Source organism: Megalobrama amblycephala, linkage group LG7, assembly GCF_018812025.1.
Source record: "Megalobrama amblycephala isolate DHTTF-2021 linkage group LG7, ASM1881202v1, whole genome shotgun sequence".
In the NCBI taxonomy this organism is placed as follows: Eukaryota; Metazoa; Chordata; class Actinopteri; order Cypriniformes; family Xenocyprididae; genus Megalobrama; species Megalobrama amblycephala.
In genome coordinates this window covers 55216178-55243658 of record NC_063050.1, presented here as the reverse complement: position 1 = coordinate 55243658, position 27481 = coordinate 55216178, and the positions used below count along the sequence as shown (strand labels likewise).

The following is a 27481-nucleotide window of genomic DNA, read 5'->3' as shown; positions in this document are numbered from 1 at the left end:
TCTACTCACTCTGCCTCTCTCGATCGCTCTCTCTCCACGGCTCTGAGAGGGAACAATGCTCTCTCACATCGAGCACACAATATCCCTTATATGTGAGCGAGTCACTCGTCTGACTGAGTCGGTTCTCCGGGGACGGAGCGCAGCCGAGGACATCATGTGCTGAGTTTCCTCGAGGGCTTCCCAGAGGGGGGTGTGATTACAGGTGCCTTAGAATGGACGGTTTAAAGGAGTAGCTTCACCCCAAAAAACACAATTCTGTCACTCATCATTGTGCAATAGTAAAAATGTGTCAGCCGATGGAGTGTGACATGACCCAAACAAGCCAAGATGAGGCTGAACTTGTTATTAAAGAGTGTTTGTTAGGCACAAAGCAGATTTTAGATGTTTACGGCTGCTGAACACTGCTTATCTAATCAGCACAGTAACTGTAACCCCCTTTTTGAGCATAGATCTGAACTTAAAGGGACAGTTCACCCAAAAATGGTCCAAACAGTTGATGGGCCCCATTGACTTCCATAGTATTTTTTTCTCCATACAATGGGGCCCATCAACTGTTTGGTTACCCATATTCTTCAAAATATCTTCCTTTGTGTTCAGCAGAAGAAAGAAATTCTTACAAGTTTGGAATAACTTGAGGGTGAGTAACTGATGACATTTTTGGGTGAACTGCCCCTTTAAATGGTTCATGAATGCTTTGGAATACAGACCTCTTTTTAAAGAAGACACTCAGCAGATTATTCAGCATAAAAGTTTACTGTAAAGCAAATATACTGAACCAAACATTTTATACAAAATATTTATTTTACAAAATAATTTGGACCCTAAAAGTGCTAGAACATTTTTATTATAATATTAATTTTGTTTTGAGTCAAGTGTTATGTAACGTGAGGCTGTTTTTGCCACTGATGCCAGATTTAGTTCTTATGAATGATAAGAACAACAAATATATAATATATGATTGCCAAAATATTTTGCACATTGTAAAGATTTAATTGCGCATTGTAAGGAATGTTTAAACTATATTTATATATTCAGTTTGGAAAATATATTTATTTCAGCTATTCTGTTTACAACAACAAATATATTTTGTCCCATATTATATTATATTATACGGTCAAACCAAAATGTATTCAGACACCTTGAACATTTCATTAATACAGTTTATTCACTATGGTTTAAAAAAAAAAATAGAAATAAAATATGACAATATCTCAGAGTTAATTACAATTAATTATAATATAATATAATATAATATAATATAATGTAATATAATATAATATAATATAATATAATATAATATAATATAACAGTTCTTTCTGGTTCTCGAATCTGATTGGCTGAGAGGTCTTTCCAGCCATGTGATATTCATGGCGGACGAGCAAACCCACCATATTTTTATAGATACCACTGTTATTTTGTCACAAAATGTAGTTTTAAGAGTTTTTTTTAGGTGAGAATGTAGTTGTTTAGACCTCAGATATGCGATTTATATGTAAACATATAGCGTCTATTTGAAAATTTGTTTAGACGCTGTTGGAGATGTGAGCTCCAGGCTGTTAGCGACCGTTCAGAGCTCGTGTACCCGCCGAGAACAGCTTCATCTCTGCCTGTCCTTTGGGAATTTGCTGCTGGCTCTTGTGTAGATAGTGTTTAAACATGAGGTATAATTCATTTTGGGTATATCAAACGGCAATCTTTGGTCTTATTAATCTATTACTTGTTTCAGAGCTAATAGATTTGGCATAAGGGCTATATTAAGTTTAATAACTTTATATTTAAATTGAAATTAAATCCTGTACTAACTAGAGCGCTGCTTTTGTACGTTTGACTGAACTGTTTGCTTGTGTTTATTTCCTGTTTTACTTTTTTTACTGTTATAATGGCTATTGTTGTTCAGTTAAAAATTATTGTTCAATAAATAATATTTTATATAAATTACATGCTGTATTTTTTGGTATTGAGAAAGAGTCTGTTAGTGATTTTGTCTTCAGTGAAGGTTACATTAATACGCCATTAGATGGCAGCAAAGACTGTCTTTATGAGTGAGTCAGTCAGTCACAAAGACTTTTATATTGAAATGGACTGAAACAAGGAAACAAGGACGTTGTTTTTACTTACGAGACGCAACTGACAAATGCATTGACTAGCGCTGTCATGGGAAATCCTCGTAAATGTTAAAAGGACAAAGATATCGCTTTCCTCAGCAGACATTTAAACTGATTTTGTGTTTATGAATATAAGATTGACCTGAAGACTATCAGCTAGATGCAGGAAACACACTCGCTCTCTCATAATACTCTACATATTACAGTGAGTTTCAATGAAGCGACTCAACGTTCCTTCGTTAGTATTTCTACAGTGACGTTTTAGAATTAGTAACGGATCTTGGGCTCAACTGTAAAACTGTCAACTTGAGATTTGAATCTGTGGCGGAAGGAAGTAGTTCCTCACAAAAGAGGGTTTTAAAGACACTCCTTTGTTGTTTCTTATTTATTTACACACTCGTGCCGTCGAACTGTTGTATAAATGCAATATCACACTCATAGCTGTGCAATATGGCTGTATATCAGCACACTGTGATTACCTGCAGTCGAATTACAGCCATGCTGATATATAGCCATATCACATTGCTCATATATTATATTATACCCATAAAACAATTACTTTTTTTATCTTAAAGCTTGTACAACACAAAGCTAAGGTATGGCTCCAGAAGACCAAGAGCATATGAAGCAAGTTAAATTGTCCTTCAAAATGTCCTTCAGAAGAAAGAACATCATACAGGTTTGGAATGACATGAGGGCGAGTGAATTATTTTAATTTTTTTCCTAACTATTATTGAATATGAATAGACTCATAATGCCACTGACATACTAGAAGTGACATCCAGCTTCTAAAATCAGATTCTTGCTGCTTTCTGCAGCGTTGTTCACGGAGAGTCGTGCGAGACAGAGACACTGCCTTCTTTCACAGTTGTCATGTTTATTATTCTCTCTCTCCCAGTGTCTGCGGCTGACATTTCCCTCCTCGCTCACAGCTGCGTGCCTGAGAGAGCGAGCCGCTCTTACAGACACTCCACAGTGCTTATTGCACACTGATGAGCAGAAGAGTACACTTACAACGCTGACATCCATATTGTGGAAATAAAAAGACGGCAGAAAGACTGAAATCTCTCAGTTTGGTGTGTGTGTGTGTGCCATTCAAAAGCTTGTGGTCAGTAAGGTGTTTTTCTGTTTTGAAAGAAATGAATACTTTTATTAAGCAAAAATGCATTAAATTGACAGTAATGACATTTATAATGTTGCAAAAGATTTCTATTTTAAATAAATGCTCTTCTTTTGGACTTTCTATTCATCAAAGAATCCTGAAAAATAAAATATATCATCGTGTCGAAAAAAATATGAAGCAGCACAACTGTTTTCAACATTGATAATAATCATAAATGTTTCTTGAGCAGCAAATCATCATATTAGAATGATTTCTGAAAGATCATGTGACACTGAAGACTGGAGTAATGATGCTGAAAATTCAGCTTTGACCATTGGCTATAAATTACATTTTTAAATATTTTCAAATAGAAAACAGCTATTTTAAATTGTAAAAATATTTCAGAATATTTCTTTTTTTCTGTATTTTTAATTTAAAAAATGCAGCCTTAGTGAGCAGGAAGGGACTTAAAAAAACATTTAAAAAATCTCTTATGAATGGTAGTGTGTGTGTGTTTATTATTTATTATTAAAATTTATATAATTTATTGCCAATAAAGTAGATTTTATTTTGCAAATTGTAACATTTGTGGGGTTAAACTATATTTTATATGACATTTTCAATTAGGAAATAATATTTATTTCAGCTTCACAACAACATTTTGCCCAGACAAAAATGTATTATATTATATTATATTATATTATATTATATTATATTATATTATATTATATTATATTATATTATATATATTATATTATATTATATTATATTATATTATTTTGCATCCCTCGAGTTTCATAATATCATATTATATTTTTGTATGGGCCAGACATTTATTACCCAAAAATGGCAGTAGATGACATTTTCTTCCTTTATGAACTCCGAGTAACGAGGCTCGTTTGCCATTTCTGCTAACGTCCATGAAGCCCCCTGCTGTAATCATGTGTGTCAGAGAGATACAGTACGAGCCCTTCCCCCTTCACATTTCTCTGCAGATCGAGCGACTTCAACACATTGGCCTTTCTTTTAGCGAATAATCCCTGTATCAGACAGACCAATTATGGGATGAAGCACTGGAACCTGTTTCCTAAATGATAGTTTTCACTGTTTAAGACTATATTATTAGCTGTTACCTGATTTGATTCAGGCACTATTTGGACTTGTTTGTTGCAAAGTAATATATTCTCTATTATTAACCTGAATTCTGAGTAACACAAGGGCGGTCGCTCTCCTAAGTCACACACCGCCTACTTTAGTATATAATGTTTCCTTTCAGAGACTGGACTGCTTCCTTAAAACAGGTTAGGCAGCTATTTTAAAGCCCCATTTCATGATCCCAAGTTAATGAGTGCCAGACCTTCATGAGGAAAAAGATATTAAAATGTAACCACAAAAATGGATTTCTGCTTGAATTGGTAACAACTGTCAGAGAGGATGATCGTCACTGTTGACATTCCCACAACCCTGATTTCACCTTGAATATCTGCACAGTTCATCCCCTTCTTCCTAAAGCATGCTGTCATTAACAGGAGCACCAGCTGCTCATGGTTTTCCTGGAATATTTACCAAACAAATGGATGCAAATTCAAAAGGAAATGTGCAATGCATGCTCACAGACATATAAGTGGTGCCAAGCTGTTGAAAAGCATAAATATAGACTAAACTTAATCCACTGTTGACAGAGAAAAGATAGCAAGCCGTTTACAAAACACAGAGAAAGCGTATGCAAAACCCACATTCAGAATTCTTGAGATATGTCTGCGGCAGTGTAAAAATGCAATTTGATTTATCAGATTTATTACTTGGTGTTGAATGCCAAAGGACACAATTTACAGTCATTCCTCGCTTACCTTTGAAATGAAGTGGCCAGAGGTCATAAAAGTGAGGTGGTGCCCGATTATCAAGAAATAAATGATTCACAAGCACAGAGAAACTTGATGTTAAAGACAAATCAGTGCACAAGAAAGTTTTTTTTTTTAATACTAGTAAATTGTTAAGTGCAAACTACCACAGATCTAATAAGAAGACATTAAAATATTGAGTAAGCTATCTTGGTGTCAATGACATGACCTACCTGTATGGATGAAGGTTGAATAAATGTTAAAGCTCCATAACAGCAGCCAAACTCCTCCCTAATCTCCTTAAAACTCCTCCTTGAAACAGGTGAGTTGGCAGGGTATAAATTTTGTGAACCTGGCTAGGACACACAGGAGCTTTTTGTCTCCGGAGAGGCTATCAGGAGAACTACGGCAACCAAAATCCAAAATCTCTAGAGTTTTATTTGGAATAAACGAGGAAAATGGGGCTTGGCGTGAGTGGACCATATTTTATTATACTGCCAGTTTGCTTTCCTGCTCTTGTTGCTCCATTAATTGTGTTTTTTTAATCTTTTGCTCTGCTCTTTTAAAAAATCAGCAATGTGTTTATTGATTATTTTAAGTGTTGTTATTTTTGATAGACGGGGAATGATAAGTACAAATTGGCGGCAACTTCAGAAGATGGAGCCAAAACGCCAAAAAAAGGGAAAAGAAAGCAAAAGGACATGGACGATCTTAAAAAAGAAGTCGATCTGGTGTGTATATATGAATGCATTTAGAAAATACACATTGATCCAATAATCCAATATTCATAATGTGGGAAACTGAGATTTCAAGGATCTTTTCTTTTACGCAGGACGACCACAAGTTGACGCTGGATGAGCTTCACCGCAAATACGGCACTGACCTGACCAGAGTGAGTTTAGTGAAATGTTATGCATCTAAAATAATTTATATGCATCTTTAATCTGACAAGATGAACATAAATGATTCTTGTTATTATCTACCTTTAAAAAGAACAGCTGGTAACCTGAATAAAAATCATTAAAATGTTGTTATATTAAGCTCTTTTCTGTCAAATCAAAGCACTTTTACTTCATTTTAGTTCATTTTATGGTGCCTGTGTGAAATGTTAACCAGATCACAGCAGGTATGTTCAAGGAAAAACAGTAGATTATTATGTATTGGAAACAGTAGATTATAAATTGTAATGGAAAACTTCTAATACAAGTACTTGCGACTTATGTATGTAAGCTATGAATCTGAAACCTATGTGCATAAAATTAATCGACTCAACTGTCCTGAAGCAAAAAAAAAAAAAAAAAAAAAAAAATAGGGCAGTGGGTGGAGTCTGTTAGCTCCTCCCCTACCTGGACCAAACCCTCTGCCCTACCTTGACCTTCACTGTACGCCAACACCTCAAGGACAGCATGCCCTTTTCAGTTATCCCACAATATCTCCTTGGAGTCTCATATTTATGTTCATAATTTGTTTTTTAATAAAAGCCTCTTGGATGCCTGACTTGCCAACAACTTGTTGACTTAATATTTTTTTTTTATCATTTTTGGCAGGGCTTGTCTTCTTCCCGTGCAAAGGAGGTCTTAGCTCGTGATGGGCCAAATGCATTGACCCCACCTCCTACAACTCCAGAATGGGTCAAGTTCTGCAAACAGCTCTTTGGTGGGTTCTCAACGCTGCTGTGGATTGGTGCAATCCTTTGTTTTCTGGCATACGGAATCCAGGCTGCCTCCGAAGACGAACCCGCAAACGACAATGTACGATGGAGCAAAAACGGTCTTCTCTTATTCATGTATATATAGTTCATATGTCAACAGAGTGCATCACTTAATTCTTCATAGCATAATTAGTAGAATGACTTTTGCAGCTTTACCTGGGAATTGTGCTTGCTGCTGTTGTCATAATCACGGGATGCTTCTCATACTACCAAGAAGCCAAGAGCTCTAAGATCATGGAATCTTTTAAGAACCTTGTCCCTCAGGTACTGAAATTCAATATTACTCTGATAAACATTGTAGCTCTGACACAAAACTAGTCGTTTTAATATATTCTGGTTTTCTAGCAAGCCTTGGTTGTGCGTGATGGAGAGAAAAAGAGCATCAATGCTGAGGAAGTTGTTGCTGGTGATCTTGTGGAGGTTAAAGGTGGAGACCGAATCCCAGCTGATCTTCGTATCATCTCTGCACATGGATGCAAGGTAAGACCTAAAGCTCATCAGAATGGCAAATATAACAATCCTACTGTTGAAAAGACTGGCATAGGTATGAATGCTGGTTGCCAGAATGGGTTGCAGGTATACTGGTATCCAACCAGGTGTAACTGAAGCAAGCTAGTAAGAGCTGTGCTTTTAAACCTCATTCCCCTAGCCTCAAGAGTCGCGCTAGTGACTTAGGCTAGTGGGCGTCCTTGTTAGTGTGCCCGCCACCCATGCCGGAGACGCCGGTTCGAATCCCACTCTGAGCTGGTCGAGTAGGACAGGTTACATTTGGTGCCATGACCCGGATGGGAGTGAGGTTAAGGGGAGTGAGTGTAATGGAAGCAAGCTATTAAAAGCTGTGCGTGTAAACTTCACTACCTTAGCCTCAAGAGGAGTGCTAGTGACTGACGCTAGAAGCTGTGGTCTTTGGCGTCCTTGTTAGCATGCCGGCCTCCCATGCTGGAAACACTGGTTCGAATTCTGCTTGAAGGGGGTCGAGTTGGACTGGTTACATTTGGTGCCGTGACCCGGATGGGACTGAGGTTTAGGAGGCTGAGTGTAATGGAAGCAAGCTAGTAAAAGCTGTGCGTGTAAACTTCGCTCCCTTAGCCTCAAGAGGAGTGCTAGTGACTGACGCTAGAAGCTGTGGTCTTTGGCGTCCTTGTTAGCGTGCCTGCCTCCCATCCTGGAGATGCTGGTTTGAATCCCGCTTGGAGCGGGTTGAGTAGGACCAGTTACACAGGCTTCTTAAGTAGCATAACCAGAAAGATTTCTTTGTCTAACTAGGATTACTATGCAAGTCAACCAATGTTTTGTTGGTGAAAAGGTTGTCTATGCTGGTCTACCAGCTAGACCAGGGGTGTCCAAAAACCTGCTTCTGGTGGGCCAATGTTTTACAGAAGTAAAACAGCATTTGACACCCATGAGATAGACCAACACCAAACCAGTGTTAACCAGCATAAACAAGTCTGGACCAACCTGGATATTCATGGTAATCTTCCTTCCTTCTTTTCCAGGTGGACAACTCTTCCCTCACTGGTGAATCTGAGCCCCAGACTCGTGCTCCTGACTTCTCCAATGAAAATCCCCTGGAAACCAGAAACATTGCATTCTTCTCCACCAACTGTGTTGAAGGTACAATGATAATAAGACAGCTGAAGTTTGTTGAATAGCAAAAGCAATGACAGAATTATTTAATTATAATTATAATATTCAATAGGTACTGCCAGAGGGATTGTCATCAACACCGGTGACCGTACCGTCATGGGTCGTATCGCCACTCTTGCCTCCAGCCTGGAAGGTGGAAAAACACCAATTGCTAAAGAGATTGAGCACTTCATCCACATCATCACTGGTGTAGCTGTCTTCCTGGGCGTGTCCTTCTTCATTCTTTCTCTGATTCTTGGATATGGGTGGTTGGAAGCTGTCATCTTCCTGATTGGAATCATTGTTGCTAATGTACCTGAAGGTCTCCTTGCAACTGTAACTGTAAGTCTGAGTGCAAAGTACACTTCTAGAACACTTGAGCCAAAAATGATTACTTAACTTGTAACTTCATATAGGTGTGTCTAACTCTGACTGCCAAACGAATGGCAAAGAAGAACTGCCTGGTGAAGAATCTGGAAGCCGTGGAGACTCTTGGCTCGACCTCCACCATCTGCTCTGACAAGACTGGAACTTTGACCCAGAACCGAATGACTGTCGCTCACATGTGGTTTGACAACCAGATTCATGAAGCAGACACCACAGAGAACCAGAGTGGAGCCTCATTTGACAAGAGCTCTGCTACTTGGTCTGCTCTTGCACGTGTTGCTGGCTTGTGCAACCGTGCAGTCTTCCTTGCTGATCAAAGCCATCTCCCAATCCTTAAGGTGTGCTTGATTTTCTCAATATTTATTACTTTAGGATATTTAGGGAAATATATAGATGATTTACCATTAGAGTGACTTGTAGAGGTTTAGCAGTAAATATAAGTTTATGAAGACACTATTAGTAAAAGAAAGAAATAAATCTTTTGCAGCGAGAAACAGCTGGTGATGCCTCAGAGTCTGCCCTGCTGAAGTGTATTGAGCTGTGCTGTGGTTCAGTCACTGAAATGAGAGAGAAGTACACAAAGATTTCTGAAATCCCTTTCAACTCCACCAACAAATATCAGGTATTTTTGTTGATGTATTCTTTAGAGATTTGCAGATTTTACTGGTCATCCTAACAGCACCTAATTTGCTTTTTCTAGCTCTCAATCCACAAGAATCCCAATTCCTCAGAGTCTAAGCACCTGATGGTGATGAAGGGAGCGCCTGAGAGGATCTTGGATCGATGCTCCTCCATTTTGATTCAAGGAAAAGAGCAGCCTTTGGATGATGAAATGAAAGATTCATTCCAAAATGCTTATGTAGAACTTGGAGGTCTTGGAGAAAGAGTGCTAGGTAAAGCCACCTTATGAAATTCACCTTGTGGAGTTTTGTTGCAGTGAAAACTATGCCTATGCACACTAATGATTATGTTCTTTCTCAAAGGTTTCTGCCACTTTTCGCTCCCTGATGACCAATTTCCTGAGGGTTTTGCATTTGATGCTGATGAAGTGAACTTCCCCACTGAGAACCTGTGTTTTGTTGGCCTTATATCCATGATCGATCCTCCTCGTGCTGCTGTACCTGATGCTGTGGGCAAGTGCAGGAGTGCTGGAATCAAGGTGTTGTTTCACCTTGATTCAAGACTGATAGCTTGATTATAATGTACCCATATTCAATTAAATTAAATTAATCAGATGATCAAGCATTTATATCTTCTATCGCAGGTTACTTGTGACCATCCAATTACAGCTAAGGCTATTGTAGAGGGTCTTGAATCAAGATGTTGTTCTTGATTCAAGATCCACTGTTTGAATATGTTGCACCTTTGTTGCAGCATATTCAATTTTGTTCATACTTGTTGTATTGACATGCAGTTAATCAAATTCATAATCTTCTATTACAGGTTATCATGGTTACTGGTGACCATCCAATTACTGCTAAAGCTATTGCAAAGGGTGTTGGTATCATCTCTGAAGGCAATGAGACTGTGGAAGACATTGCTGCTCGTTTGAATATCCCAGTTGGAGAAGTTAATCCAAGGTAAACTCGCCATCTCAAAACAAAATATTTATGGACAACAAGTTCTGTGTTTGCTCTAGATGTCGGCTAATACAAAGTGTGCCTCTAGAGATGCTAAGGCCTGTGTGGTCCATGGTGGAGAACTGAAGAATATGAGTGAAGAAGAGCTGGATGACATCCTGAAACATCATACAGAAATTGTGTTTGCCAGAACTTCTCCACAACAAAAGCTGATCATTGTGGAAGGTTGTCAGCGACAGGTACTGTCAGAGAGTCTATCCAATCCTAGTTGACACTAGATGATTTCACCAAACAGGAAGCATTGAAATGCATTTTTTTCTCCCATCAGGGTGCCATTGTAGCCGTAACCGGTGATGGTGTCAATGATTCTCCAGCTCTGAAGAAGGCTGACATTGGTGTAGCTATGGGTATTGCTGGATCTGATGTATCCAAACAGGCTGCTGACATGATTCTTCTGGACGACAACTTTGCCTCAATTGTCACTGGAGTAGAAGAAGGTATGACGTATGAAATGTTATTGGGAACTTAATTGACTGAGGACTTATAAAGGTTTCTTTGTGACTTATTTCTCAAATGTTTCTTCAACTTTAGGACGTCTGATCTTTGACAACTTGAAGAAGTCCATTGCCTACACCCTGACCAGTAACATCCCTGAGATCTCACCTTTCCTCTTGTTCATCATTGCTAATATTCCTCTACCTTTGGGCACAGTCACCATTCTCTGCATTGACCTGGGCACTGACATGGTAGGTGAAAGGACACATTTTATTTGTATAAAATATTGTCCAGTTTGAGAATCAGGGGTCAAGCACTGAAGGTGCATAGACAACCATTTTGTGGATTAGTTTACTTCTTTGGGTTTGCAGCTCTTAGACCCGTATGGTAAAATGTATTGACATTTGGTAAACTGATTGACCATTTGGATGAGATCTGACCTGAGCTAGATAATGAAATCACTGTTTTCTGCAGAGCTGCTTTACAGCTGAATTGAACTCATTTCTTAATTGATGAACTTTACAGTTATTGAACTGAACTGAATCAACTCGCAGCTGACCTCAACTGAACAATGACACTATTGTCTAGAGATGCTTTACAGCAGAATTGAATTCTCTTTGCATCAATGATCACTATTTTCCTGTTTATCACTCTAAACAATTTGGGCTGCATTTCTCAAAAGCATTGTGAGCTCAGTTGACCGTAGAGACCATTGGTGCCATTGGTTCTAAAATCTACTTAGACTCATAATGCTTTGAGAAACACTTCCCTGTATTATATAATGTGCTATATACATAAAAATGACTTGACTTGACTTGACTTGACCATCAATTATGGTTGGCCTCTCAGACCCCGTAGTGCCACCAACAGCTCAAAGTTTGATACACATTTTTGCTAATAACCCTTGAACCATGTTATTCTTTTTCCTCTGATTCAATGGATCAAGGATTCCACAATCTTCAAATCAAACCAACATACAGATCTACCCCAGCTTTGGGTCAGATAATCGTATGGCGATGCCAATGAATAGCATCCCAACCAAGAAATGTGGCCTTATCTTGGCAATGATTGGATGAAACTTTGTAATTGCCATTGCAGTCATGTCATTATAGTGTACATTTGTATACTGCGCCACCAACTGGACAGAAAATCACAAATTATGACTTCTAAATGATTTAGTGTAAATCTATGACTCTACTCATGATACAGTGATGCCCATTTTTTTCCGGTGTCAGTCATATTGGCTGTTGACCATTTTGATTTTAATTTAAATCTATATGCGGCTTCTCAGCTTGACAAATATTGGTTTATTGCTTTTTATAACTGTAATGCATGAATGAAATTGACTTTAAACAGGAAATGAAGCTATATTGTAGCCATAGTTACAGTAGGTGACTTTTGAACCATGCTCTGAACCATGATTTTGTGAAATTGTGACAGCTCCCCCAAATGGTCAAAATGAAAAGAAATGGTTTTACTCATTAATTTTGAACCACTTGGCTTAAAATTATGGTTCTGGTGTATTCTGGTGTATGTGATATACCTAGTTGGTTATGCATGATTCCGGTGGTGTGTTTCATGCTGTAATTGACACTTGCAGCTATATTTTGATTCGTTTTTTAATGTTTCCACAGGTTCCTGCTATCTCATTGGCCTACGAAACTGCAGAAAGTGACATCATGAAGAGACAACCCAGAAATGCTAAAACAGATAAACTGGTGAATGAGAGGCTAATCAGTATGGCCTACGGTCAAATCGGTAAGAGCATGGCTATTCTAAGATGTTCATTACTAGCTCTATCTTCATTCTTTTGGTTTTGAACAAGAACTCTGTTATTCTCAAACAGTGTGAACTATTTTACTGTAAGCATAGCATTTAAATGAATTATCATGGATGCTCAACATACAAAATATCACAGATGAGCAAAACACACCTTTGATGCCCCAAGAAGCTGTAGTTTACAGTGAATTTATAGCGTTGTTAGGCAGCGGAGCTTAGCTGTTCTAAATTCACTGTAAACCATGACTTAGTGAAGCACAACCTGGAAGTTTGGCCATATCTTTAGCACATTAATATTGTCAACGAAACTTCGTAATTGCTAATTATGAACAGTGCCACCTACTGTTTTTTTTAAAAAAAGAAAATCAAAATGGAATGCACTGCAATTTGAAAAATAAATGCTAAATATTACATAAATACATACAAATAAAACAAACATTTGCATATTTGCACTTAATTGCAGGTTATACACAATTATTTTATTAATTATCTATTGACAGACCCTCCCTTTAACTTTAATTTTAATGTCATCATACTTATTTTTAGGTATGATGCAAGCAGTTGCAGGGTTCTTTAGCTACTTTGTAATTCTTGCCGAGAACGGATTCCTGCCCTCCGATTTAATAGGGATTCGAGTCGACTGGGACGATAAGTATCTTAATGACCTGGAAGACAGCTATGGCCAACAATGGGTAGGTGTCACAGCTCTATAAATCAAAAACTTCTATAATACAACAAATGTGAAGTATCAATCATGTAAATATTGCTCATCTGTTTATATATCTAGACGTATGAGCGCAGAAAGATTGTGGAGTTCACATGCCACACGGCATTCTTTGCCAGCATTGTGATTGTGCAGTGGGCCGACTTGATCATCTGTAAAACCAGAAGGAATTCCATTGTACAGCAAGGAATGAAGTATGTAAACAAAGGGTCCAGCCATAAACTTGTGTAATATGGGTTATTTTAAAGGCCATGTCATAATGTTCACCACTTTCTTTCATAGAAACAAAATCCTCATCTTTGGACTGTTTGAAGAAACTGCTCTGGCAGCTTTCTTGTCCTACTGTCCAGGCATGGACGTTGCTTTGAGAATGTATCCTCTCAAGTAGGTGGACATAACTAGTCTTTTGCACACCAAAAATTGGAATTTGTGAAAAAAAATACCTAACACTGTTATTATGTTTTAGACCATGTTGGTGGTTCTGTGCCTTCCCATACTCACTGCTCATCTTCGTCTATGATGAAGCTAGAAGATATATCCTTAGGCGGAGCCCAGGAGGTAATAACATCTATATCTTTTCACAGGATTTTCATTGAATTTTGAAGGATTTGAAGATTTCTGATAACTTTCCTAACAGTATTTTGTTGTATTTAAGTGCTTTCAGAGATTAAGAATAAACTGGCTCTAATATCTGTGCTGTTTTGTTTCAGGCTGGGTGGAAAAAGAAACATATTACTGAAACAAGAAGACTTCATGTCACAAACAAATGCAAGAAGACATTCATTTTGATATTTTCAAAATGATACAGAATCTGGTCATTTTCAATCAATAAACCAGTGAAACTAGATTGAGTTTGTCATGTGTTTCTTCAATATGCTCTATGAATCTAAAAAGATGCAGATGAAGTGTTGATCATTTTCTTTTTATATTTCTTGATAGCTTAAGAGTATTGACGGTGAAAGTTTTGATTCTACACTCTTAAAAATAAAGGTTTCAAAAGGGTTGTTTCACAGTCATGCCATAGAAGAATCATTTTTGATTCCTCAAAGAACCTTTCAGTCAATAGTTCTTAAAAGATCCATTTATAAGGTTCTTTACTGGAGTCGATAGTTCCATGAAGAACCTTTAACATCCATGGAATCTTTCCATTCCACAAAAGGTTCTTTATTTTGAAAAAGGTTCTTTAGATTTTTAAAATGCTCTTCACGCTTAGAAAAAAAAAAAAAAAAAAGGTTCTTTTAAAGTGAACCCCTGATATTAAGACTTGTATGCCTTACTAGATTACTGTTGCCCCAAAGTACACAGATAAAAAAGCTTCAAAGGCATCAGGGCTAAATTGGAGAAAACAAAAACGCGGCTCTTTAGGAAGGTTTATTCGTCCACATTCTTCACAACTTCCCATTCTTTTCTCCCCATCTTATCGCTAGGAAAGCAATGAATACTTACATCGTTTTTCTTGTTGTCCTTCAACTGAAAATTACAACCAAAAGCCGAAAAATGTGGCATCATATATTGTATTCTAAGTTGTGTTGCGGTAAAAATAGCAACGGGGTAGCATCAGTAGGTCACCGAGTGCAACCACTTGACGCATCGACGTAGAATGCACTGTGCACCTAAACAAAATTGCGCCCCCATTGTCCAAAATATGTATAAAACAATGTGGATTTTTAAAATAATGTAAATCTTTCGTGGTTTTTCTACTACATATTTCAGTGAGAGACGTCATTTACTTTATATTAAGCCATACAAGTCTTAATACATGGGGTTCCCTTTAAGAACTGATCACTGAAAGGTTCTTTGCAGAACCAAAAAAACATCTATGGCATCACTGTGAAAACCCCTTTTTGGAACCTTTATTTTAGCGTAAAGAACATTTTAATAATCTAAAGAACCTTTTTCCACTATAAAGAACCTTTAGTGGTTCCATAGATTCTTCATGGAATCACTGATGCCAATAAAGAACCTTTATTTTTAAGAGTGTGAAACCAACACTGAATATGAATCAAATATTGGTCCTCGCAGAGACATAAAATGTAAAACCTGAAAAATCACATTATCACTTTTTTTGGATCAATTAATTCATGTCTTCTGCAGGTGTAAAAACACCAACTGTAGAGGTAGCTTATAGTAACTGTAATTAGTTTAATATAAGAACAATAGAAACTGATGTAATATTTCATCATGATATAAAACACTAGTGATGATGACATCATTGTGCTTACTACTGATTTATCTCAAGGTGACAGACGTCTAACACATTTTAAAAACGCCTCGCTCAGAGGAGCAAATGCTCAGTTTCAATACATTAATGCTCAAATAAATCTAAAAAGCAAAAATGTACTTTATTAACATTTCAGGAAAAAAAAAAAACTGGCCATGATGAGGTGCACCAGAATTCACTACTACCACTAGAGGGCATTCTTCTTAGTCTAAAATTAGGGGGTGACATGATAGTTTCCATGACAACACATTTATAGGCTAGAGCCCACAGCTTGTAAATAAAATTCAAGATATTTTTAGCTCTCCTACTTTGAAGATGCAGTCTCCAACAGGCGCTGTTTCAACTGGTCAATTTCCATCATTGACGCACGCGATCCATGTGTTTAATGAGCATAATCCCTCTAATGAAGATAATCCTGAAAAACAGAGAAAATAAGAAAATAACAACCATGAAATAAGATCAAAAATAGCCTGAGCTCAAATTAGCGTATGGTATCCTAATGAGTAATCCTTATAAATTAGTAAATATAAAATGAATATGACACAATGTAACAACATTTACATTATTTACAGTGAACACAAGCTTTTTAATTTGCTAAATGTATTTTTCTAACTAGTATGTAGGTTATGAGACAATGAAAAACCAAGAAAAGTCATGATTATGTTTGCTTTTTTAAGCACATACCACAAGCAGAAGACCATGTTATAGTTTAATACTTTTCAAACAAATTTTAACCAGGTCACTTTGAGCTCATGCAACCATACAGTGACTGAAGAGATGGAAAATCATAGTTAAACCAGTTTCTAGATGGTCTGGTGCACGCAGATCTGCAGTAAATCAGCTACCAGGTGGTTTTTGGAACATAGTGGCCAGTTAATGACCATGTTGTAAAACACAGATACAAGCTTAAACTGGGTAGTAACTTTCAAGAGATCTTAAGGGGCTTCTTAACAAGCATTTCACAAAGATAAGATCGAACAAAAAGAGTATCTTCACTCTGATATGGACATTTATTCAAGCATGAGCAAAGTTCAGAGGTGAAAGTCTAACACAGTCCCCCAGCCCAGCTCTTGCCTCCCCTTCAGACCACGCCCCTTTCCTCCGCGTTACCATGACAATCCGAGCAGACGTCACAGACAGAGAAAAACCCCACTATATATAAGCACTGAATGATCAGACTGTAACGCGGCTTGGATGCGTGTCCGGGTTGAACGACACGTCCAGCGGTGACCAAGGAAAAACTGCCCAGAAAGAAAAAAAAGGACTTTTAATTTGTTGTTTTTAAAAGAAATCTTGGATTTTTTGGGAAACCCAGGAGATCGTTTTTAATCCAAAGAAGCAAAATGGGACGAGGAGTAAGTGTGAACGTGTTTGTCGTTTAATTCTTTGAACGCTGTCTAGGAATTTCCATGTTCAAACAGGTTGTTTTAAAGTAACACCAAAACGTTCGATATTATCTAAAGAGTTCCAAATGGCTTCCCAGAGTGTGAGACTTCCGCAGTTCGAATATTCAAATGAGTTCGATTAAATGAATGAAATGTGCTTGATCTAAACCATATAAAGTATTTTTTTCTCTTCTAAAGCAACAGGTTTTAGGTCTGTGGCTTTAAAAGAGAGTAAAGCACCCCTTTAAGACGTTCTTCTTTCAGTACAAAGATTTCAGGAATGTAGCAGACAAACTTCCTCCTCTATGGCCGCGATGTTGCACGGCCTGTTTGTCGAAGCAGACATTAGTCAGTCTCGTGACTTTTACATTGCAGAACTAAACATGTATGTCTTAAGAAAATGTTAAGAAAGTGTGCCCCTGATGTTTAGCAGCTCTTAGAAAAGTCTTCAGCTCTTTCCCTTTACGACATTTCTAGGTTGGCCCGACAACGTGTTTCTGGCCGTGACGAAACCTCGAGATACATTGTAACAATTTAACCGCGTAAAACTCGAAACGAACGACGCGCTTAGTTTAAATATTTGGTGTTCCACTTGGAGATACAGTGTAACTCATTGTTTCAACTTCCACTTAAAACGTTCTCTATGAACAAAACGTGCATTTAAAAATGTTCCACACTCTTTTATATTTCAAATAAAACCCGCATACCGAAAATCTCAATGCATCATTTAACCATAAAATATTCACACAAGATTTCAAGAGTTAACTCCTTTTAGCACGAGCTACATTTTCAAACTACCCAATTTGAAACTACGAGATAGTTAAGCGTTTAAAAAACGCTTAAATTATTTGCATAGTTTTACTATTTTTAAAGTAAAATCACGTAGTTTACGCTTTGACATGTCGATTTAATGGCGTGATCATGCACTGATGTGATGTGTTGAGGTTCATGTTATGTCTCTGACCGTACAGTAATGCTAAGTAAACCATGTCACATTTTAGGGTGTAGCCTGACAAGATAAAGTATTCTCGTGTTAGATGACTAGCTATCATTGCGTCTGTTTGTCATCTTTATCTCTGAGTGTAGAAGGCTGAGTAAATACTTGACTTAAAATAAACGAGAAGACTGTAGAAACACGTCTTTTGTTGGACATTATTCATAATTAAATTATATTCTAGAGCTGTAAAATATCTCATTAGTTGCATGACATGCTTAAAACTCTGTTTTCTTTCATTTCTCGTTTCACGTTCAGTCATAGCCTTATGATTTGCTTCCCGTAGGGTTCATTAACTCCTCTAATATGACTCCAGTATGCAGTGGCATTGCATAACAGCTGAATACCACTCCCTAATGTGAGGCTCTGAGCACCAGTGTAAATGTAAATTATGCATTCAATCCCAGGGTACTTCATGTGATGGAGAGCAAACAGCCATCCGCATGTTTCATCTGGGTTTGGTGCATTGAGCTACGCCCCCAACCCCATCGAATACCACCGCAGTGGGGCAGATGTCTCGCCTCTGCAGACACAGGGTTGTGTTTGTGTACAAGAGACAGAAACAAAAAGCATTTAATCTATTTTGCAATGTGGGTCATATTGAAATAAGAATGTAAATTGCATATATATATTTGCTAGTGTAAGCTTTTAAAGTACTGTTAAGTTACCATGATGGTAGTGCCATATATGCCACCATGTTACCGTAATCATATACATAGTATATAAACGATACTGTAACGTTTCATACATAAATGTTAGTATACTGTGTGTTTTAGCTCCGGCATCAGGTGTTGACCACAGCTGTGTACTCGCTCCCCCAAGTGTGTGTATATAGGCTAAGACTGTCGCTCCGTCTCCGAAGGGTTTAACATTCTTTCCATTCATCAGTCACTATGTGTTAGTGAGACCTTTTGTCATTGACAATCCCATCTGACAGAGGCTGACTAACCCTCCTCGCTGACCCCGACAGGCTGTCTCAGGGCCCCCTTACCTTTTTTGGTTGCTACTATGAGATAATAACATGCATTAACCTCCATGCAAATGTTGCAAATGGAGAAAGAAATAACTTTGATGAATGCATTCTGACATTTTAAAAATACAGTGGGGTCCAAAAGTCTCAGAGCACATTGTAAATCTGTGATTTGTCACTTTAAGAATTTTGAAAATATTAATATCTTTAGGTGACTAGTTAAGTGTAAGTAAATGAGTGTCATTGACCCTTTGGTCAGATTTTGTTCATTCATTAGAAACCAAGATGGTCATGTCTCAAATCATGCTGGAGAACATGATTCATTAGGTTTTGTTCATTATATGATGTTCTGAAGTTTACCTCTTTTTTTTTTTTTAAATAATTTACCTTATTTGTCAGATTAGGTATTAAAATGCAAACTCTTGGGCCCCACATTTTATATCCATGCTCTTGAACTGAAATGAGCTTATAAAAAGCTGTAGTTTAGCACTAATTGAGTGGTGTGGAGGAGTTTGTACACCATGTTTTCTTTTCACCCTCCCCTGTTCATTCGCCACTTCTGAAACAAAGAGTGTTGGGTGTGACACGTGACTTAACCCATTCACGGGTCTAGAGGTGTGGCTGTGTTTCCAATGGCAACAGGGCAAAGTCCCAGTATGAGAGGGCTGATATGCTTGAGCGAACCGATTTTGGCTCCTGTGCAAGGTAAAAAAAAAAAAAATACTTGGAAGAATATTAACATGGTAGCATCCAAATAGAGCATTCTCTCACAAACGTGACCATTTATGAGTGGGTTCTGCCATGGTTGATTAATCTTTCACCCTCTGGCTCACTTTCTTTCAACCTTTTGACATTTTTCCACACACATGTGCAAGATGTGAAGGAGCTCATATGCATATTAGATCTGATGACTAAGCATAAGCAGATGGGAAAGAGTGCTGAAGTAAGCTGTCATGTTCAGTCGAGCACTACAAGTGCTGAGTTCTTTGTTTGTGGCCACTTCCATCAGCTGTTGCTTTCATGTACAGGAAATATTCAGTCCAATGTACTTGCAGATTTATATCAGGACATGGATAGACCTGTGGAAAACAAAGATTTCTTGCTGAGATAAATATCTTTGTAAGATGATCTATGGTCATTAAAGCTGTTGAGAAATGGTTTTAGCCCATCAAAATGACACAATCTGTCAATTTTATGTTAATGGACTGTGTTTATGATGTCACAAGAAACTGAGTGGTAGGTTAGATATTTTCTGAAACTGACTCTGTAACTATATACATGCTGTGCACTTTTTTTTTTCTTTTCAGTAAACTGAAAAACGTATAATTGCAGATTTATTTATTGACATCATTTTTTTTTTTTTAAAGAGCATGTTGATTACTGAGCTGACTTAAAATAACAATCAACTTGGTTCAAATGGAAACTAGCAATCCTATGCTTTATACTTTAGTGATTCATTTAACGGCTCATGTCCTTGCAGGACAATGAGTCACCTATTGTATTCATAGAATGCAGTTGTGATAAGAACTGTTGCTTAACAGTAGTAGAGGTCACTTGGTTAATTGCCCTTCAAGTTAAATGTTAATTACTACACATCCATTGGGATTGTGCAGTCTGCACGTGGTTGCCTCTTGCTAATATTTTACACATTTATATGCATCTCTTGCACACATACATTGGATAATACCAGTCTCTTGTGCATTAACAAGTCTATTTTAAAATCAACGCCCATCAATAAATGTTAGCAGTTAAAGATTACAGTCTTGCATCACATACTTTTGTCATTTCTGAATTCATTTCACATATTAGTTGTGAGCTGCATCCCTTTTAAGAAAAATACTAATGTTAGACAGTGCACAGGAGATTTAATGGTTGTTTTTGCTTGCTCCACCACAGGAAGGTCGAGAACAATATGAGCTGGCGGCCACCTCTGAGCAGGGGGGCAAAAAGCCAAAGCCCAAGGGTAAGAAAGAGAAGGATAAAGACATGGATGAACTCAAAAAAGAGGTGGACTTGGTGAGTCAGTTTAGTATTTTAAATACTTATTGGCAAACATATCAATAGTGTTTGATGAGATGGTAAAATGTTCTTTTATGCACTGTTGTAGGACGATCACAAACTGTCCCTGGATGAACTCAATAGGAAGTATGGCACTGATTTAGCCAAGGTAAGTCTGATTCAGTACTGGATTTGAAATTAAAGATTGACTCTGTTTTTAAAGCGTAATGGCATAAAGATCTCAGTCATTGTCTAACCCATGTCTTTCTGCAGGGATTGTCAGCCACTCGTGCTAAGGAGATCTTGGAACGTGATGGACCCAATGCTTTGACTCCACCTCCAACAACCCCAGAATGGGTCAAGTTCTGCAAGCAGCTCTTTGGAGGATTCTCAACTCTCCTGTGGATCGGAGCTATCCTTTGTTTTCTTGCCTACGGCATCCAGGCGGCCTCCGAGGAGGAACCTGCCAATGATAACGTAAGGAAAAATCCCTGTTTGTGTTTCTTAAGGGTATGCCTTTTAAGATCACGTTGTTGCTCTAGCAGTATCCCTAACGTCTCCTCTGTTGTCCTGTGCAGTTGTATCTGGGTATTGTGCTCTCTGCTGTTGTGATGATCACTGGATGTTTCTCATACTATCAAGAGGCCAAGAGCTCCAAAATCATGGACTCTTTCAAGAACCTTGTCCCTCAGGTACTGACAATAATCCTTTCATATTATTAGGTTATTTGTATTTTTCTTTACTGATGTTAAGTGAATTTCTACTTTGTCACATAGCAAGCCTTGGTTATCCGTGATGGTGAGAAGAAGAATATCAATGCTGAAGAAGTTGTGATTGGAGATCTTGTGGAAGTCAAAGGTGGTGACAGAATTCCTGCTGATCTGCGCATCATTTCTGCTCATGGATGCAAAGTGAAGTACCATTAAATCATGGTCAAATGTCTTCTCCATTGGCACGTTTCTTCTCTACAAGGATTTACAAACAATCTTGTCCTTTCCAGGTGGACAACTCCTCTCTCACTGGAGAATCTGAGCCCCAGAGTCGTACTCCTGACTTCTCCAATGAAAACCCACTTGAGACCAGGAACATCGCGTTCTTCTCTACCAACTGTGTTGAAGGTACAAAATCATGAAGACTTTTGGAAGTCAAATTTGTGTATGTTAAAAGTATCCATTTTAATTGGCATTTGTTTTGCTTATAGGTACTGCCAGAGGTGTCGTCATCAACACTGGTGACCGCACTGTCATGGGTCGTATCGCCACTCTTGCTTCTGGTCTTGAAGTTGGTCGCACTCCCATCTCTATTGAGATTGAGCACTTCATCCACATCATCACTGGTGTAGCTGTCTTCCTGGGCGTGTCCTTCTTTATCCTCTCTCTGATCCTTGGATACTCATGGCTGGAGGCTGTCATCTTCCTTATTGGCATCATTGTCGCTAATGTGCCAGAGGGTCTCTTGGCTACTGTAACTGTAAGTGCAGTTGCATAATTGCAGAACACTAACAGTATGGATTAATTGTAATCTCAAATATAGATAAATCTCATTCTTGTCATTTCCAGGTGTGTCTAACTCTGACCGCCAAACGAATGGCAAAGAAGAACTGCCTGGTGAAGAATCTGGAAGCCGTGGAGACTCTTGGCTCGACCTCCACCATCTGCTCTGACAAGACTGGAACTTTGACCCAGAACCGAATGACCGTCGCTCACATGTGGTTTGACAACCAGATTCATGAAGCAGACACCACAGAGAACCAGAGTGGAACCTCATTTGACAGGAGCTCTGCTACTTGGGCCGCCCTCGCACGTGTCGCTGGTCTGTGTAACCGTGCAGTCTTCCTTGCTGAGCAAGAAAATATCCCAATTCTTAAGGTGTGTGCTGATACTTTGTGAAGGTCTGTCAAAAGATTTTCCCATCTGACAAAGTCATTTTGCATGTTACTGATGCCACTGGACAGTTGTTTACTGTTTGCTAGTCCTGTTTGTCTGCTTGTGCTTAGTTCTGCTGTCTGTCTCCAGGGGTTGATTTAGCCCCTTGAGCTTTCTTGAGCTTTTGACTGGAACACAGTGTTTTCCTGTAAAAACGCCCTACAATTTATGCCAATTCTGACTTGTTTTGTAATTTATCTCAAATTAAACAGCACACTTTTCCTTGCCTTGCATTTGCTGGAACATCCAAGCAGACTTTCTTAACATGCAAAAGACTGTTATTTGTTCTCACGCTTTACTGTTTCCTCTCACAGAGAGACGTGGCTGGTGATGCCTCAGAATCTGCCCTGCTGAAGTGTATCGAGCTCTGCTGTGGATCAGTGAAAGAGATGAGAGAAAAATACAACAAGATTGCTGAGATCCCATTCAACTCTACCAACAAATACCAGGTAAAACCATCTCCTGCTTGGGGCAAGTCTTTGGATGAATTTAAGATGTCTAACACCTTCTGTCTGTGGACCTTTTTAGCTCTCCATCCATAAGAACATCAATACCAATAAAACTGAAACAAATCACCTGCTGGTAATGAAAGGTGCTCCTGAGAGGATTCTGGACAGGTGCACCTCTATTTTGATCCAAGGAAAAGAGCAGCCACTTGATGATGAGATGAGGGACGCTTTCCAGAATGCATACTTGGAACTTGGTGGCCTTGGAGAAAGAGTACTGGGTAATTTTGCATTTTTTCAATGGCGTTTCTAACCAGCATACCATTTAACCGTTCATGGTAAAATACCATGAGCAAACCATGAGCATGGTAAAATACCAAATACTCAAAAGAGACCTTAGGAATGTTAAGGGGTTAAACGATGCATGTCCATTCTACGCTTTCCTTCAACGTGTTGATTCTCCACAGGATTCTGCCACTTCAACCTTCCTGATGAACAGTTTCCTGAGGACTTCCAGTTTGATACAGAGGAGGTGAACTTCCCCACTGAGAACCTGTGCTTCATCGGCCTTATGTCCATGATTGATCCTCCTCGTGCTGCTGTACCAGATGCTGTGGGCAAATGTAGGAGCGCTGGAATAAAGGTATGTCATAATCATTGCAAAGAACTGCTTGTTGACTTGAAGAAACAACCAGAAAAATCTTGATTTTGAATACAAAATCGCTCTTCTAGGTTATCATGGTTACTGGTGATCATCCAATCACAGCCAAGGCCATTGCCAAGGGAGTGGGTATCATCTCTGAGGGCAACGAGACCGTTGAAGACATTGCTGCTCGCTTGAACATTCCTATTAATGAGGTCAACCCAAGGTAACGGGTTCCTCCTTGATTTGCATGTTTTTGTCTGGATATTTATTGCGTTTAGTTTTTCATCCCATTTAATGTTTTTTGAAGGGATGCCAAGGCTTGTGTGATCCATGGAGGTGACCTGAAGGATCTGAGCCCTGAGCAATTAGATGACATCTTGAAGTACCACACAGAAATTGTGTTTGCCAGAACATCTCCACAGCAGAAGCTGATTATTGTTGAAGGCTGCCAGAGACAGGTTAGTCATCTTTACGATCTCAGATCAATCAAATCTTCACCGGGTTGCTTTGATAAGATAAGAGGTAAATACTTGGCCTGGCTAGTGCAACTTGACCAATTTCCAGCGTCAAGTAACTTCTGCCCAGACTTAACATATTTGAAGTTTAATATAAAGCTACGAGAAGCAGGATTTTGGAGATTTAACAGTTGGCACAATTAACCAGCTTGACACAGCAGTAAAAATGATTGACAAAATGGCTTGTTGCAGTCGTAGTTGGTTAGGACAAGAACTTGATTAAGATTATTTTGTTTGTCCACAGGGTGCCATTGTAGCCGTAACCGGTGATGGTGTCAATGATTCTCCTGCTCTGAAGAAGGCTGACATTGGTGTAGCTATGGGTATTGCTGGATCTGACGTATCCAAACAGGCTGCTGACATGATCCTTCTGGATGACAACTTTGCCTCAATTGTCACTGGAGTAGAAGAAGGTATGACATGTTATTGGGAACTTAATTGACTGAAGAATTATAAAGGTTTCTTTGGGGCTCACTCAACTGAGACTTCTCAAATGTGTAGGCCGTCTGATCTTTGACAACTTGAAGAAGTCCATTGCCTACACCCTGACCAGTAACATCCCTGAGATCACCCCCTTCCTCTTCTTCATCATTGCCAACATCCCTCTTCCTTTGGGTACCGTCACCATTCTCTGCATTGACCTGGGAACAGACATGGTAAGCACCACACTTGACTAGTATCTCTTTGATTGGTCAGCCAAATCACATTCTTGCATAAATGGCATTGTCCTTATCTTCAAGGTTCCTGCCATTTCATTGGCCTATGAAGCTGCTGAGAGTGACATCATGAAGCGTCAACCCAGAAACCCCAAGACTGACAAACTTGTAAATGAGAGACTCATTAGCATAGCCTACGGTCAGATTGGTAAGAGTTCATACTTCATTAGTAAAAACGATCATCTTGCGCAGTCCGTTTTCTCTACCACCCTGGTGCAAAGCAGTTGCGTAAAGTAGTTGGATGATTGAATCTCCTTGCTTCTGCTTTCTCCACAGGTATGATTCAAGCTCTGGCCGGGTTCTTCACATATTTTGTCATCTTGGCTGAAAACGGCTTCCTTCCATCGTCATTGCTGGGCATTCGAGTGCTTTGGGATGACAAATACATCAACGACCTGGAGGACAGTTATGGCCAGCAATGGGTGAGTGTTTTCAATCATCCAATGGCCATCCAGTCATTCTGTTTTTCCACAGTCTTATCTGAATCTCATGTTCTTGGCCATCTTAGACGTACGAGCAGAGGAAGATTGTAGAGTTCACATGCCACACAGCCTTCTTCACCAGTATTGTAATAGTACAGTGGGCTGATTTGATCATCTGCAAGACCAGAAGAAACTCAGTCTTCCAGCAGGGAATGAAGTTAGTAAACGGCCAATAATTTGTCCTAATTTGAATTGCTCAAAATGGATTTAAAGTCTTACGTGACTGCTGTTCTTGGCAGGAATAAGATTCTCATCTTTGGACTGTTTGAAGAAACAGCTCTTGCAGCTTTCCTGTCCTACTGCCCAGGCATGGATGTTGCCCTCAGAATGTACCCATTGAAGTAAGTCTTGCACTATTTTGGGGTCGTTCAAGAAACAAGCTGAACATGTTTTTGTGTAAATCATTCATAATGCGATTAGATTTTTTTTTTTTTTTTTTTTATATGTAAAAATAGTTTTATTTTATAGTGTTTTTTTTTTTTTTTTTTTTTTTTTTTGCATCACATGCAAACACATTATGCAACATATATATATATATATTATGTAAAATCTTTGTCATTTACGCCATAGTGGCTTTACGGTTTTATTTGTGAAATTCTTTGTTGCATTAATTTACTTACTAATATTTTCTGTGCAAGTCCCAAAACTCTTGTTTTGTGATTGACACTCAATGTTAAATGAATTTTGAGGGGAATATGTATTTTGCTGAGATCATTTATTGTTGAAGTAATAAATATCAAACCGCTATAGTCTAGAACAGGTGTGATTTGTAATTTTGGTACGTTTTCTTCTCCAGACCAAACTGGTGGTTCTGCGCCTTCCCCTACTCACTCCTCATCTTTATTTATGATGAAATTAGAAAACTTATCATCCGACGCAGCCCAGGAGGTAAGAGAATATTTAATCGCACCATGCCTCATATCATCGGAGATCATTTTTATTTACATAATGATGGTAAATCTTGTTTTCCAAAACCTAGTGAGTATTTTTAATAATTTGAAGATTTCTATTCAATCCATATTGGATGGATTTTTTTTTTCATGTTGCAATGCATTCTGGGATTGTATTCTCAGTGAAGAACATATGTGATAGAAGCCAGTTTTTGATTTTTAAATGCTGCCTAGATGAATATCTCACTAGGTTTTGGTAAAAAAAAAAAATGTTTTTCAGTTCAATTAATTGAACTTGATGCATTTACAAGAACAGGATATACAAAGTTTACATGCATGCAATTGTCCGGCTGAGCTAATTTGAGTTTTATATTTTTGTCATAGGTTGGGTGGAGAGGGAGACCTACTATTAAAGCATCCAGTCTGCATCACACAAGTTTATTTGCATGGTTGTCTCGCTGCTCGGAATTTTAACCTCCGTAATTTGGATGTTTTTATATAGGGAATGCTTGATACAAACACTGAGATCGTGAACCAAGACATTGCGTGCCTTGTTTCCGAAGCCGGACCAATTTTATACATGTTTTTAAAAGTGTAATATAAAAATAAACTTGCAGTCAGGTCCCACATTTGTGTCATTTCCTTGTTTTTCATTTATAAGTTTTGGTTTTATTTGGAAAGTGCTCGGTGCTTGAGTGCATGCCCAGAATGCCCCTGTTTGTCTGGTACTCTTGGTGCTTTACCTTTTATATGTAACCCTTACAAAAATGTACCATGATAACCATAGTTTCCACCAAAATATCATTGTTGAGGCATTTGTAACTGCTGTAAAAGCAAAAAAAATGTATGGAATTTCATTAAAGTAATGCAAGATGTTTTCAGAAAACCCAATAATAAATAATCATAGTAACTGTGATGTTTGGCGAAAAAATTATGATGTGGT

General features: G+C 38.3%; 2 protein-coding genes across 2 annotated transcripts; both read left to right on the top strand.

Moving 5' to 3' along the window:
• The first annotated feature begins 5371 nt into the window (after positions 1-5371).
• LOC125272947 (sodium/potassium-transporting ATPase subunit alpha-1) lies at positions 5372-14197 on the top strand. Its single transcript, XM_048198154.1, has 22 exons — positions 5372-5518; positions 5666-5779; positions 5881-5940; positions 6596-6799; positions 6910-7023; positions 7105-7239; positions 8256-8373; positions 8459-8727; positions 8802-9110; positions 9260-9394; positions 9473-9665; positions 9756-9931; positions 10216-10352; positions 10441-10591; positions 10681-10849; positions 10944-11098; positions 12482-12605; positions 13173-13318; positions 13414-13544; positions 13633-13734; positions 13817-13908; positions 14061-14197. The coding sequence occupies exons 1-22, from the start codon at positions 5507-5509 to the stop codon at positions 14087-14089; spliced, it is 3075 nt and encodes a 1024-aa protein (XP_048054111.1). The 5' UTR covers positions 5372-5506; the 3' UTR covers positions 14090-14197.
• A 2523-nt stretch (positions 14198-16720) lies between these two features.
• LOC125272946 (sodium/potassium-transporting ATPase subunit alpha-1-like) lies at positions 16721-27165 on the top strand. The gene is made up of 22 exons (XM_048198153.1): positions 16721-16926; positions 20817-20936; positions 21028-21087; positions 21192-21395; positions 21497-21610; positions 21695-21829; positions 21919-22036; positions 22120-22388; positions 22478-22786; positions 23158-23292; positions 23372-23570; positions 23757-23932; positions 24022-24158; positions 24243-24393; positions 24695-24863; positions 24952-25106; positions 25191-25314; positions 25443-25588; positions 25675-25805; positions 25888-25989; positions 26445-26536; positions 26923-27165. The coding sequence occupies exons 1-22, from the start codon at positions 16915-16917 to the stop codon at positions 26949-26951; spliced, it is 3087 nt and encodes a 1028-aa protein (XP_048054110.1). The 5' UTR covers positions 16721-16914; the 3' UTR covers positions 26952-27165.
• Positions 27166-27481: the final 316 nt, after the last annotated feature.

Coding starts and splice junctions, on each gene's coding strand:
- LOC125272947 (XM_048198154.1), top strand. Junction 7,024..7,104: donor TTAAGAACCTTGTCCCTCAG/GTACTGAAATTC, acceptor CTGGTTTTCTAG/CAAGCCTTGGTTGTGCGTGA. Junction 13,319..13,413: donor ACAGCTATGGCCAACAATGG/GTAGGTGTCACA, acceptor TTATATATCTAG/ACGTATGAGCGCAGAAAGAT.
- LOC125272946 (XM_048198153.1), top strand. Junction 21,830..21,918: donor TTTCTGCTCATGGATGCAAA/GTGAAGTACCAT, acceptor TGTCCTTTCCAG/GTGGACAACTCCTCTCTCAC. Junction 24,159..24,242: donor ATTAATGAGGTCAACCCAAG/GTAACGGGTTCC, acceptor TGTTTTTTGAAG/GGATGCCAAGGCTTGTGTGA.